Below are 15,487 nucleotides of genomic sequence, written 5' to 3' on the forward strand. Positions count from 1 at the left end.
CCTTTGAAGGAGGGGACGATGCAGTAGGTGAATGAATGACAGCTCAGTGAAGTCATGATTTTTAAAAGGGTGGGGGTGTGAACACACTGGATCTCAGAATGTGTGGCCTCCCATCCCAGGAAGAAAATAAAATGGAAAGACTCCAGGGGAGAAGGCATCTTCAGAGACCAGCTCTATCATGTGGAAAGGGGAGAAAGGGGAGCAGATCTCTGTGGCCGGGAGGCAGCCTCTGCTCGACCCCCCCCCACACACATCCAAGAACCTGAGGCCCCGTTCACGTGGCGGCCTGTCACCCCCCAGAGAAGCCTCCCTTTGCGCCCTCACCCCTCATTTTTGCTGTTCATTGTCCATGTTCCTCACCTTCAAAGCACTGCCATTGGTGGTGACACAGTCACAGAATTATTAGATGACAGTCTGAAAACCTCATTAAATAACCAGTCCCATCTAGGGACCCTGCTGTTCCTGTTTCATTCATCTCCCCAAAACCTATCTCCATGCCTGGCATTTAGGAGGCACTCAAGTATTTGTTAACTGAGTTATGAATGAAGCATAAGTGTCACAAACAACCTCCTGAGAGTCAGGGTTGACCATGGATGCAATGGGCTGTCCCGAATGCAGCCGCACCTCCCTGCCCTGGAGCTGTCCAAGCAACCAGGGACCGAGGTATCACCCACGGAGCCAAGGAAGGCACCAAAGAGATGACGAGATGGGATCGTCTCCCCTTCCATTTTAAAATCTTACAAATAGTTCATTTACACTGAAGAAATCCTAGAAAGCAGATAAAAAAAGTAATTTAACCAAATCACCTGTAACCTCTCCCCATGCGATGAACATGGTAGCATGTGGGGCCTGGGTCTCGTCGATGCGGCACCCCACTGTGCTAACCACCAGTACTTCAGTTAATGGGGGACGTCACTGGATGCTTGGTTTGTGCCAGGCACTGTGCTCAACACTCCAGGTGCACTTGCCCCTAAACCTTCATATTATCCACAATTCATATCACAGATAGGGAAACTGGGGGTGGGAGAAATCATGAGACTTGCTTAAGATCATAGACTAGTGAGTGGCAGAGCCAGACTTGGACCCAGGGATCTCCCCCAGAACCCTGCAGGGGTCCCGCAGAGTCTCTGGAATGACTGGCTCATGAAGGATGTGCGCTCAGCTGCCCACTAGGGGAAACTGAGCTTCTCTTAGTCCCTTACGAAAGCTCTGAATCTCATGTCACTCCCATCTCGGTGGGTCACCGTACCCTAAGGCTAATGATGGGTCACTGATAGCATCGAGAGGTTTTCTTTGGCTCCTACTCCTCCCAGCTATTGGAGAAGTCTTCCTTGAGAGGGAGCCCCAAACACCTCCTTGGTTATGACTCTTCATGTCTCCCACTGCCCAGGCCTCTGTCACCCAAGAGCCAGTCACAGGCCATGCTGTTATAGGCCATGCTAGGCCACTTCTGGCCACTTGCGCCCCACACACTGGTTGCTGCTGCTATGTTGCTGTGTCCACTTCAAAGGTGCTGGGGCCACCTCTCCTGCTGGCACAGGTGCTGTTAGTGCCGGTGCCACCGCCACCGCCAGTGCTGGTGCCACTGCCACCACGCAAGTGCCACCAACACTGCCAGCGCCGGGCTCACCGCCGCTGCTGCCAGGTGGCGTAGAGGAGCGAGGAGCCCTTGTGTGCTGTTTGCTCAAGTCCCACCCAGGTTTCAGGTAGATGGGGGACAGTCTGAGGGACAGGACACCATGAAGCAGTCATCCCTCGTTATCCAGGTGGGAGTGGCTCTAGGACCCCTGCAGATACCAAAATCCACAGGTGCTCAAGTTCCTTACACAGAGTGTCCTAGTATGTCCCTGTAACCTGATTCCTTCCTTTATACTTTGAATCCCTCTAGATGACTTATAATACCTAATACAGTGTAAATAACTGCTATGCCATTTTGTTCGGAAGAAATGACAAGATCAAAGGAGTATACATGTTCAATGCCTTTCCACACTTTTCCCCAAAATATTTCCATCCATGCTTAGTTGATTAAATCCACGGATATGGGACTAAAGGATGCAAACAACCCACTGTGCTCAAAATTTCCCTGTACTCAAATGAAGCTTCACTGGGGACTGTCTTGGGATTTTCAGGAGACAGATTACTTGGTCCCTCGGGCAAACAGATTCCTAGAATGCCCAGCTTACTCCCAAGATATCTCTACCTCCTCCAGGGAGACAGTGGAGGCCAAGTCCAGACTTGCTTCCTGCCTCCCCGACTCCGCCCGAGTGCAGCTGATCACTGGTGTCTCTTTGTTCCGCTGTTAGGAAGCTGAGGACACGTTGGTGGCCCATCTTTTAAGTCAACAGGACCTTGTGGCAGTGGGCTTACCATTGACTCTGCCCTGGTTCCCTGTCAGTCCTGCTTCTCAACAGTATCTGTCGTGCCTATCATCTTATTTTAATGCATGTCTAAAAAGTCTCTTGTAGAATAAGACAGAGGGTTATATAAGTGAAAGGAAATTAGAAACGAAGAGCTGCAACATGAATGTATGTTACACATTTTAAAAAGAAAAACCCATTTCTGAATTTAGGGATTTTTTTTCCCGTAGGCTTCAAACAAGCCAATAATCTTGGTCAACTGACTTGGTATTTCCAGGCCAACCATGGGGCTCTGGGAAGCTTGACTGCAGAGGAATTACAGGATGACCGTTCACCTCTTCACCCTCGGTAGACAGACATCAAGACCACTGCTAGGCCTGGCTGGCTCCTCCCACCTCCACCTCCTCCAGCCCAGACTCCTTTCTGAAAGAACTCCCAGGCCCTCCTGCCACCCAGCTGGGCTGGAATAGATTAATTCATGTTAAGGTTTTAGAGCTGTAACTCCATACCTAGCCATCCAGATAGGTGGCATGACCCCCAAAGGGGTCACATAATTCAGGGAACTCTGCAAAATGAAAATGCGGGACCCCTCATTCAAGGGGCTACAGATGTAGGTCATTGGTAGAGGACATGCCTGGCATGTGCAAGGCCTGGATTCCATCCCCAGCACCACAAAACAAATACATCAAGTTCAAGATGACAACAGCAGAGCATCAGACTGTGAAGGCCCTTGTGTGACTGCATAGGCAGGTATCCAAGCCAGGCCTGCATCGAGGATATATAAAGGTGTACTTTAGAAAGTTATTTTTATATATAACCACAAGTTCTGATGTTCGTGGAAGAATGCTACATGTTTGCAAGTATTTTTAACAATTGAACGGAAAACCTTCCAGTCATGTCACTCCTACAGAGGTACCAGCTGGCTCAGCACTGCAATCTGGACTCCTTTGGTGCCAAAGCATGAGGAACTCCACCGTACCAGTTACCATGTTTTCATCCAAGCCACCATACCCTGCTAGAGTGTTGCATGTCAGAACAGAAGGCCAGAAGGGCTCAGGGGCTGCAGCAAAGCAGGAAGGGCAGGGCTAAGGCCCTTGTACATAAATGGCACGCAAACTCTTTCCCACTAAGAGCAACAGTGGGAGACCAGCAACAGAGGGTGAGAGAGAGGGTGCTGTCCTGGAACTCCACCCAACTCCCCAGAGCTCCGTTCAGCTCGAGTCCTAGTAAAGCCTTGTTTGTGCTCAGGCACTCGGTCATGAGTCAGCCTGGCCCACTACAGGAGGGCACTGTGGGTGTTTGTGGCAGAGGAGGACACCTGTGCCCACCGTCATTAACAAGGACAGGCTGAGGGGACTGAATGATGAGAGGAAAGGCTTGAACAAAGGAGGACTTGTCACTACCTGAGACAGTGCAGGGAGAAAGCTCAAGAATACTGTTCCATCTGGGCTTCCTCCTCCTCTGTTGAACTTGCTGACCCAAACACACCATGACGCACCCGGGCAGGACTTTGAGAGTTCAGAGGAACGCAGGACGCAGAGTCAGAGAGACCAGGTAACACAGGTATATTCCAAGAGGCTGCAACTGCTCCTCTCGTCCCACCTCTCTTGCTCTCATAAAAGTATGTGGATATGTTAATTCATGTGTACAGCTATATGTGTAAAATTTGGTACATATATCTCTATGGGCATGGTATATATGTTATACATGTGTACATTAAATACGTGTGTACAGTCATATATAAAGCAAGAAGACAGGGATATATGTATATGTATATAAATGTGTATACATAAAATATGCATATACATGTATAGAAACACATAATGAATATGCATATATTATGTTATGTATATACGCATACATTTATATGTATATGTAAAGAGCAAGGGCGGGTGGGAAGAATTGCATATCATATACACATACATACACATATACAGTACAGTTCATTTCAATTTTTTAATATTTGATGAACATTAAGAGTCTCTGCCATGTGTTGGCCCTATGCTGGGCACCAGGACACAAACTTCAGTAAGTGTCACCAGTCTCAAGGAGCTCGCTATCCAGGGAAGGGACAAACTAAAAACCCAAACACACAATCTATCAGCATGGTGGCACTTATAAAGGGAGGCAGCATGATTGGTGGCTCTGTATTGAGGATAGTTGATGACAAGGACTTCAGTCAGCCCTTCTGGCTGGTCCAGCTCCTGGCCCCACCACTTTGAACCAGTGCAACATCAAACATGCAACTTGAGCTGCAGGATCTTCATCATCAAAATAAAGATCCCCAATAGTGCCTCTGTCATGGGGTGGGCAGCTTCCATGGTACCCCAGGGGAAAGCCTGATGCGTCCTGAGAGCCAGAGTCCCCCAGTAAACAGAAGCTGTCATGATCACTATGATTACTGTTACAATGATCAAGAACCTAAGGTTCTGTAGCGGCACAAAAGAAGAAAGGTCAATCTCGCTTGGGGAGGATCAGGAGCAGCTTCGTGGCAGAGGTGGGATGGAGGTGACTCTTCCCTAGGAACAGGTGCTTGTCAGGAGAACAAAAGGAAGAAAGGGCTTATTCTGAGGATAAGGAAGAGCCTGTTCAAAGGCTCTGAGGCATGAAACATCCCAGCATGTCCAGAGAACTGCCTGCACATCAGTACCCAAGTAAGAGTTCACTGTCAAAGAGAGGCTAGAGCCAGCTCTGGAAGGGCCACCCCCAAACCCTTAACAATGGAATAACAACTCAGATCTGCCCATCAGAAGGTTTAGGCGATATCCAGCTGAAGGTAATTTCACTTTATGAGGGCAGGGTCACCACAGGGATCACGCAGATCTCATGAATACCTCCAGAGGGCATTACGCCATAAAGCAGAGGCCTGTTCATCTGCACGATCCTTCCTCTGTTCACAAGTATTCAAAAGCTCTGTTTGTTTTAGTTTTCGTTAACTAATTGGCTTATTTTCCCATGCTGATCTGGAGGCAGCGGAGGGCTTTCCAGAATGATTTTTAAATACTCATCTTCCCAACCACAAGGAGAGTCTTAAGTGGCCACTTTTTAGCACTTAGGAGAGTCACCCAAATCATTGGCCCTCCGAGTGTAGGCAGCAATTGCAGCTTTGCAGGTCAGGACTCAGACGGAGGTGGGTGAGGGAGGCAGAGCCAAGAAGGGGTCAGAATGGTTCCCAGGAGCAAATAATGCCCTGGACAAAAACTATATGAGAAACAATAGTCCATAGGAGTAGCAAGAGAGGCGAGAAGGTCACCCAGGAAGAGGAAAAAGAACACGTGCTGTGGCGTGAAAGGGGCAGAACAAACAGGACAGGGCAAACATGCAAAGGGAAGTTGGTGACAAAGGAGGACCCTGGTAGTGCAGTGTGTGAGTCTGTCAATGAAACTGCTGGACTACGTCTAGATCAATCTGTTCACTCATCATTCATGAGGTCAGCTGATTAGTCAATGCTATTTATTTCTCCTGGTGCAAATGTGTCCCAGATAGCCTCCATACCAGACTCTGAAGAGGCAGAGCTCAGTCAGCTCTGGTCTCTGTCTTCGCTCAGCAGCTCACCTGCTAGCAGACTGAGAAGGTAACTTCACACCACAGAGGGTGGCTGCAACCACGAGGGACCTGTGAGGCGGGGAGGGAGTCCCTGCTAGGGCGCACCTGGCACGTCCCAGGTATGGTCCTGGGTGTGCTTACGTAGGCTGCCTCACTTCACCTTCACCACGCTCCTGTGCAAAAACAATCTACTTTTTCTGGCCCAAATCTGCACCATCTCATGGTAGAGAAAAGAGAAGCAGTAAGTGGGCAAGGGGGTCGTCAGACAAGGAAAGGAGGAGGAGAGCTCAGAGCGTCTGCTGCCTTCCTCTTAGACCTCCCTTCTTTGCACGACTGCCTCCGGATTGGGGCTTAGATTTTCATGCAACAAACACTGGCTTTTCCGTTTCATTTTTTCCTTTAATTTTAATGCAGCACTCTCCCCAAATGCCCACGTGTTAATCCTGCTGTCACAGCTTCACAGACCCTCGGAGGTGCCTGCATGTGCACGTGAATTTGTGTGCCCAAGTGCAGGTGGGTTCAACTCAGGCCCAGCCAAGGAGTGCCATCATCCCTGCAGGACCCGCCGGAGTGCCGAGTCCAAGAGCTGGACACAGATGTCCCATCATGGCCATGGGACCACCTCCTTGTGTTGTAGTTGCTGCAGCCTGGGGGTGACGTTATGCTTGTTTTATGTTGTTATCAAAAGAAAACAAAACAGAAAGCAAGAGTCATATCAGCCCATAATGTGGGACTCCAACTTTGCAGGTACTTTATGGTCAGTTAAGAAATTCAAAGAACATTTCACAACAGTTAGAACAAGCAAAAAAAACCAGGAGTACCTCATCTCTATCAATCATTTTTTGGTCTCTCAGATAATCATTTTTCTCCTGAAAAATCAAATCAAACAAAAACTATTTAGTAGGCATCTACTATGTGACAGGCACTATCCAATCCATTAATCAGTTTAGGATTTTTTTTTCATTATCTTCTTTTCTTCTTTCAGATATTTAAGGTGCTGATCAGACTACTTCAGCTGTTTTCCCTATAAACAGTTTTATTATTTGCAATGTCTTCAGAAGTTTAACACTTTAACGGTTACCAAGAGCTTTCTGTGTAGATTTTCTGTTTTGTTTTTCTTGCTACTGTTGTTTATTACCTAAAACATTCCTTTTCTTTTCCTACTCTCTGATTTTTAGGGAGAAAAAAAATCTAGCATCTGGGGTCTGAGACCACTTGAAACGTCTGGGCTGGGATTGCTAATGACCTCCCAGAGATAACCCAAATTGCTGATTTAGCAAAGCCCATTCTTGACCTTGACACAAGACAAGACAGGCAAAGGGGCAGGACTTGGGAGGGGGTAGTGAAAGAAAAAGGATCATAGAAGCTCTCAGATCTCACCAAGCCCCCTCCCCCATTCAGCAAACACCTGGCTGAGTTGGAAAACATGACCGGTCCAACCTTCCTATTGGCACCAATTGAAGCTGTCAGCTCTCGCTTGTCACCAGTTGCACTGGGAGGCCCTGGGCAGCCACAAGAGCCCTAATTAGGCAGAAATGACACTTCTACAACTGACCTGCCAGGACCTTTGGCAAACCATTTAACATCATTAGTTAACATTTTTTAAAAGTGTGAATGTAAATGAACAGCCAGTGGCTTTCAATGGAGTTTGTCGGTGGCATCCCCCCCTACCACCAGCAGCCCCTCACTCTTTCTCTTTTTACATGAATAGTCCACTTGTTTTCTCCAGAATTGGAGGGAGGCACGGAGAAAGAAGGAGGAAGAGGACCGGTCCTCTGAGCTGAGAGACGTTAAAGCATAAACAAGCCCAGAACAGCAGAGACCATCTCTTCCTGCCTTTAAAAGGGTTTCAACAGAGACAATCTCCCAGGGCCACCAGAGCAGAGCAGGGAGACAGCATGACACTCCCCCAACCCCAGGCTAGGCTGAAGTCAGGTGCCCCTCCATCAGCTGTACTGGTGAGTGTGGCCGGCCAAAACCCAGGATGTCATTTCCCGACTCAAGGGCATCTCTGAAATACCCTCTTCCAAACGTCTTCGGACTCGTTGGCATTCCGAACAGCAGACTATGAGGCTGTGACTTAGCCAAGGCCTTGCGAGTGCTTAGCCTGAACGTGCCAGTTCTTGTGTACCTAGTCCCTCTGGAAAGGTGCGCAGTTCTAGGGTGGTTTTCTCAGACGCCAGTTGGATACTTACACAAATGAGCTCATTTCCTACCTGCAGCGGTTATTTCCCACCTCGAATCACACTTCATCTTGTTCTTCGCTTTACACCCACAGAATCCGTACACGCCGACACTCTCCATCTGTGGGAGGGGAAAAGAGTTTCACGGTGAACAGGTCGTTTTGTCGTCTCCCCGTTGCTCAAAAGTCACCCACTCCTGCTGGCTGACGGTCGGAAAAGGCAGCCCCAGGGACAGAAGAGAAGACAGTGAGGGGGACAGCAGAGGAGGTGGGTTCCTGGGGCCCTTTGCACTTACCACCCACTTGTTGTTGTGTGGCCTTGGGCAAAGTGTTTAGCCCTGAGTCTCAGATGTTTTCATCTGTAAGACAGAGATAATGCCTCACTGTGTCAAGTGAGAAGAAAATAGACGCAAGTACCGTGAGAACGGGAAAGTAGAACACAGAAGGACCAGGCCACGGGTAAGAGCTGCGAAAACCCAGGACCCACACCTGGCTCTCCTCGCTCACTTATCCTGGAGAGGTGGCATGGAGAGCGTGTCCCCTTCCCCAGGCACACTCCACCAAGTCACCAGCACCTCCCAGGCCCCTCCGCCTATCCTGTCCACCCCCATTCTACTTAATCTCAAAAGGGTTTTAAATACACAAAGACAAGTGCAGCCGCATAAAACTGATGCCTCAAAACCGCGGTCTCCTTGGCAAGCCCTGCACACGGTGGTGGGTACACCACAGAGGCGCAGTGGCTGTTGACTGAGTTCAAATGCAAGCACACGGCTTCCAGATGTGCTCTTTGCAAGGGCGGCCCGGATCCTAAACTGGGCATCGGGCTTGTCCCTGAACTAAAGATAAGTAAAGCCAAGCAGGCGGTGTGGGCTGCATGCCTGTAACTAGCCGTGAGAGGGAAGCCAAAGAAAACAATCTTAGTTTGGGGCAGAAAGAGAGGGAAAATACTGGAAAACGTCCTTAATAACAGCAAATGGAGGAGGGGAAACTGCTCATCATGATGGAGTGTTTAGTGCTTTTAAGCTAAATACCTCAGCATATTAAGCAAATAGAGAAAAGCCAGCTAGAAGATGTCATCAAATTGAACCGCGCAGCGCTCAGAAAGCCTCTAGGAGGTGTCTGGTTTGACCCCTTTTCCCATCACATGCCTGGTCCCAGCCCGGCTGTTTAGTATTGCGGCTCCTCTCCAGCTGCGGAGCTTATTGAAAAGCTCTCACTCCCTGCCTGGTTTTGGCACATTTTCTGCAGGTGCCTCCTACTGCGGCCACAATGGGTTGCTCGGGAGGTTTAGACCTGTCAACAGCTACAGGGGAGGGGGGCAATAGTGGAGGGAGCACAGTCATTGTCTTAAAGGGCCAGTGACATTGTTTGCCGCCACCGCAGCCTGCAGCACTGGCACCTGCTAATGAGATGAATCCTTTCTCCCGCTCTGTCTTTCGCTCTTTAATGATTTAACTTGATCGCTTTGGTTCCTTTCTGGAAGGGGAATTGCTCCATTGATCATATAAAGTAATTGCCTGTAAAACACTGCTCTGCAGCAACTACTACTACTTCCCTGGCTGAAAATGTCACAGCAATTGAAAAGCTCTTAGCCCAGTTCAAGAATGAGGTTGCTAAAGAGAACAGTCTGCATTCAGCCCCAAGTACTCCCTGTGTCCTGAGAGTTACAAGTTTTGGGTGTGACGGATTTTTTTTTTTAATACTCTGGTGGTATAGTGTGATTTTTTTGCCCAAGAGTGTGGGAAACTCACCAAATACATCAAAAACAAAAGCAAAAACTCCCTCAACACTGAAATTAGATATTTTCATTCAGAAAAAGAAATTATTTTCTTAATCACCCATGGGTTCAGAAAGACACCTACGGGGACAAATTAGGAGAGAGAAGAAAATGATACCCTCACCCAGGAGCCGGCAGGGGCCTTGGTTCGGGGAGTAGGGAATGATGCTCTAGTTGTCTAAGGTTTGCTGATGTTTCTGACCTGTCACTTGGCGGCAGCAGTGACACACTGTGGGAATGGGGACCACACACTTGAGGAGTTTTCGTAAATAGCTTTATTAAATAGTCGTTGCCACGCCAATGTGTGGGAGTAATTCACCTGGGGGGAAAAAATCACTTTTCGATAGGCAGGAATCTGCCAGGGAAATAAACATGAAGCCTGACAGTGATGTCACTTCCCCCGACAGGTGACAGCCTCGGCTTGTATCTGAGTGAGAGAGACTTTTTCAAGGTAATTGGTGGGAAGCACCACTTGCTGCACGTCCTGCTGCCAGTGACCAATTTGGGAACAAAGCTTCAGGTGAATCACCTTTCATCCAGATAAGCCACAGATTTTTTTGGGTAGCTGATGAACTTAGGGCAGGAGAGGTGGTTATTACTGTAGTTTCTTAAGAAGGTGAAAACATCCGCCCGCTTCTTGACAAAGGGCACTGAGCTATAAAAAGACCATTTACAATTATAAATCTGTAAAGCTGTAGGACTTTTTACATTTAAACGCTGTGAAAGGTCATGGTACGAGTTCCATAATTGTATATAGGTGTCGTTTTTTTATTTTCCCTTGGAATTTAGGGACTTGGGATTTTATATTTTAAAGTCCTTTAATATTGCAAGATTATACAGGACACTCAGGGCAATCACACATACAATACCAAAATACATAACATTAAAAGTTATTTTTCCTTATATAGTGAGAATATAAAAGGGAGGGGTCTTTAAATTTAAGCCCATTAAGTAAACCAATTCCTGGATATGTAGAATTAGGTTGAAAGCCTTTAACTAGAAACTTCAACTTATATTGGAAGGTCTTTCATTTTTGTCTATAAAAAGAAATAATCAGAGATATAATCAATTAACATAGAACTAGATAAAATATAGAACTAAAGGATCCCAAAAGTTCTGCCTGGCTCTGAGAAAGTTTAGATAGTCTCTTATAGAAAAAATACATGATTGGAAAGAGACAAATGAGTGGTAAATACGACTACAAGATTATTCCCAGCAACTTTGCCTATTAGTTAGGAGGTCAGGACAGGAAAGTGGGTTTAGCTCAAGAAAAGGGGAGCCTGAAAGATCATGGGGTAAATCCAATGCCCCACTGGCAAAGAACAGCTCAGGAAGCTGGAATGCACAGGGGAGGCCTGTGAAGGAGGCTCTCCGGCTCTCTGGCTGGGAAGGAGCCGGAGGGTGGCCAGCCTGCTGCTGGTCCTCCTCAGGACTCCCAGAGTGAGAGTGTGTGTGCAGTTTCAATACCAGTTCACCACATTTCTTGAGGAAGTAAAGGGGAACATCTGGAGAGGAGAAAAACAAGCCAAGCAAGCTCCACATCAGAGGAATGACGTCTGATCTGACAGCAGCCACAGGACTGGCCCCGCTCCGGCATCCTCCTCTGCTGCATTTGTGCATAACGCAAGAGCTCTGACTAGCATCCAAAGTTCCCGAACAACGAGATCCTGCTTTACAGCATGCTCTTCTTGGGATCTCGTAGCACATTCTAAACCACCTGACTCCACAAGGCAGGAATTATCCTCCAGCTAAGTATATTTGAACTTCATACTAAATGGGGCTTATAAAGAAGCTGGGCAGGCATTTAAAACTAAAAGCACGCATTTTCAAATGTTGCATTAGTCTTGTGTCCATGTACACCAAACTAATTAAATGTACTCAGAGTGATGAGGATTATACCCCAGCCTAATGTGTGATGGTCTGAGTGGTAACTGCTAACACTTCTTAATTAGGATCTGTAAATTTACTATGTAGTGAGAGTCAAACACACTTAAACCTGAGCACTTTATTTACTTGGTATATCCATGTGTTTACATTTGTTACAGACAAATATCTCATCCACCAAAACTTAACGCACAGAAATGCTAAGATCCTTTATACAAGAACAAAAAGGTAACTTCGAGCAGATACATAAAAGTACCTATTGAACCATTTGTATTCAATATAGAAGGTGCATGTATTTTCCAGTTAGAAAACGATGTCAATCTGAGCTTTGCTTTATAGCTCCTGAATTAACACAGAACCATCAGCTAAGGAAAGAACAAAACTGTCCAGTTTTATGCCTCTGCAGAATACACTGGATTGTTCTAGATGAAGATTTCGACCACATCGCGTATGCTGCGGTCAGACATCACTGAGGCTGCACGAGCACAAGCCACTCCCTCCTCCAGGAGGAGGCTTGGTTCACGTTTTTGTTCCCTTCGATTTTTTTTTTTAGAATGCCATCTGCAAAGCTTCCTTTCTTTCAAAAGTCAGAGAGCACTGAGTAACCCAAGGAGTTTCCCATACTCCTGGTGTTCTCAGCCTGCTGCAGATCACAGCCCCTTCCTCCAATCATATCCTTCCAGAGTCCCAGCTTACTTAAAAATAGCCCACTAAAATGGATGTGCTTAACTAATAACACGAGTGTGGCTGATTCCGAGGACCAGTTACAGATGCCTCCTCTAAACAAAGCCTAAAATCTTCCTTACACATTTTGTCAAAAACAGATGAGACAGGAGACATGAGGTACATAATCCCCAAGCCTAAAAATTAAAGAGCCAGGTGAATCTGTCATAAACGTAATCATAGTATGGACCAATCTGGACATGACAGCTGAGCCTTAACCCCAGAGGACACAGGTATGTGTGTGACATATCTGACCACCAGCCAGGGGCTAGTTTGTGCCAAGAAGGATCGTGATTTTTTTTTTCTTTTTATCCCTTGGCATTAGGACTTGAAAAAGAATGTGAAAAGTTCAAGGCAGGCTCTTAGCAAGTCCGAGTCAAACACACACACACAGATTCTTTTTGTTCTCATACACCAAATAATAATAATTTGTGTAAAGTCTATTTTACACATAAATCGAAACAGTTCATATAATTCTGAATTATTCATTTTTTTAAATTATTCATTTTGATTACATCTTTGGCTTTTGCAGATTTACAATTATCTCTCCCAAAAAGGCAACTAATTTTCCAATTTTCAGTGTCCCAAGTACACAAAAAATATTAATTGAACAGTTAATATTTTCCTTGCAAAGGTCTTAGTTAAGATTTTTAAATGGTTGTATTTTCAGTAAAGCAATAAATGATGATACAGAGAATACTATTTATTCTAAAGCTTATAAAGTGATAAACACATAGTTTATTCAATATTCTTTAAAATGCAAAAAAGTTACAGTTATAACCCTTTGTTCTTATCTTTAAAATGATGGACTTTGATTCTGTATTTTCAAAATCAGCACAGGAACTCTATTTTCCTGCCAGTTTGACTATAAAGAAAACATTTAAGATCAGGCAACTGAAGTTCAGATTAGATCCACAAGTTAAGTCCCAGCAACTGTTGGCATGGAATCATTTAACACTCAAAAGAAATGTTAAAAATAGGAATTCTGCTTTAAAAATTCCAAAGGTAGAAAATTCCTGTAGCAGGAACAGAGATCTGAGTTTAACCGAGATGGCTCTTCTCTACAAAATGCCCTGCCTTGGGAGTTAGTTTTACATCATCTCCATTTTCAAATTCTCATCAAGGTTAAAAGATTAGAGTGCAAATGCCTGGAAGTTAACTTTGAGAAGGATGACAACCTAGGAGAGTTTAGTGATATTTTAAATCCATCGACTGCTCTTCAGTCGGAGAAGAGTCTAACAGAAGCTGCTGAACCTACTCAGCCTGGGGTGGCAGGGGGTTGCTAGAGCTCACAGGGCTATGGAAGAGCACGAACCTGGGTTTCTTCCACGGCTTCCCTGGGAGCCATCTACAGGCACACCAAATGAAATGGGATCAGGGAAGACACCCAGAAACTTCTACTCCAAACCTCAGCTTTGCCTCAATATTTATTCCAAGTGAAAGTACCTCCACATAAAAGCATCAACTCAGCACTCCATCCTGAGCACAACTGTGTTAAATCCCTTGCGCTTTGCCATCTGCAAAGTGCAGCAGTTGAAAGACAGCCACGCTGACGACAGCCCAGGCCCAACGTGGGCATCATCAGTGACGTGTTAAAAGCAATTCCACTTTAGCAAGGTCCCAGTCTTCCATCCTCACCAAACTTTTCTCCTTCAAGTATTAATGGAAATATCATTTTCTGAGAGACTGATTCTGATCACTACTACTAGTTCCGTAATATCTACCTACGGTTTTGAATGTACAACCACAAAATATAACAATTTTACTACTGAATCATACACTGTCAGGATCGATCACATTATCCTTTGTTAGAATATAACATGATTTGGTGCATTTTCAAAATTTCTATATTTTAGCAATTCATTTACATATGTCACCCTAAATGGATTCAATGATGATCATTTATATATGACAGTTATAAATGAAAAAGATGGAGTTAAATCATTATTGAGAAATTTGCCTAAAATTATTTTATTTGATACAAGTCCTGGGAATGTACTCCTCCAAATCATGATTCTTCAAGAAATAATTCTCATTCTGCATTTGTGACCAGTGTTTTATTAAAAAAAAAAAAAATACTGAAAGAACGAGAATTCTCAGACTTCTTAAACAGAACAAAATAGGTGGCATTTCCAAAGGGCAAATCGAGGCAGAAAAAAGAGACAATAACAATCAGGACACAAAACAACCACCATCCTATACTTGGCCAATAATTAATATTAAGAGTCCTGTCTCAATTTTTTGACAACTGATTCTTTTTTAATTCATAATAATTATTTTGAAGCTTTAACACTGTCATGAAATTCATGATCAGACCTATAGAAATCATCAGATACAAAGGTAGAGACAGTTTTTTGATTATGCTAATAAGAAACAGATAAATCCTCTTAAGCGGATTCACTTAAAGTATATTTTCAGGGAAGTTCAAATCCCCTTCAATCAGGTTCTTAAGTTCAATTATGAAAGTCAAACAATTTGTTGACTCTCATTCAAGAAGAAGATAGAGAGGCACGTAGCCCCCAGGGGCTGGGGCTCCCACCCAATCAATATTCACAATAGTAACAGAGGAAACACTTTCAGCCACAACTTGAGGAACCATCTAACTGGTCCTCTTAATTCAAATTCTTTCTCTTCTTCTTTGCTGCCCCCCTATGTAGAAAATATGTCCAATATTTTCTTCACTCACAACGAATTAATAGCATTTTTTGCTACTTGTATATGAAGAAACACAAACAAGAAAACAGGGGCTTTGTAGGATATTTCAAAAGCACTTCTTCTGCATTACTTGCCCTGTACTTATGCCATGAAAATACCAATAAGCTGTATCATCTTCTATAAGGTTAAAAAATTATCTATTTAAAAATGGCAAAATATGGGCTGGAGTTGTGGCTCAGTGGTAGAGTGCTTGCCTAGCACGTGTGAGGCACTGGCTTCAATCCTCAGCACCACATATAAATAAATAAAATAAACGTCCACTGACAACTAAAAAAAAAAGGCAAAATAGCTTGCTTAAAGAGT

At 45.1% G+C, this 15,487-nt stretch overlaps 1 protein-coding gene across 4 annotated transcripts in view; it reads right to left on the reverse strand.

Moving 5' to 3' along the window:
* Hspa12a (heat shock protein family A (Hsp70) member 12A) overlaps positions 1 to 15,487 on the reverse strand; it is a 152,686-nt gene that overhangs the window by 130,821 nt on the left and 6,378 nt on the right. For 2 of the 4 annotated variants that reach the window (XM_047552482.1, XM_047552483.1), the window contains 2 exons: positions 8,382 to 8,444; positions 8,120 to 8,207 (listed from right to left, as the gene is read on the reverse strand). In XM_047552482.1, coding sequence (XP_047408438.1) covers positions 8,120 to 8,207 — 88 coding nt within the window. In that variant the 5' untranslated portion in view covers positions 8,382 to 8,444. The remainder of the gene's footprint in view (positions 1 to 8,119; positions 8,208 to 8,381; positions 8,445 to 15,487) is intronic. The other 2 variants (XM_047552485.1, XM_047552481.1) reach the window with 1 other exon arrangement.

Source organism: Sciurus carolinensis, chromosome 5 (assembly GCF_902686445.1).
Source record: "Sciurus carolinensis chromosome 5, mSciCar1.2, whole genome shotgun sequence".
NCBI lineage: Eukaryota > Metazoa > Chordata > Mammalia > Rodentia > Sciuridae > Sciurus > Sciurus carolinensis.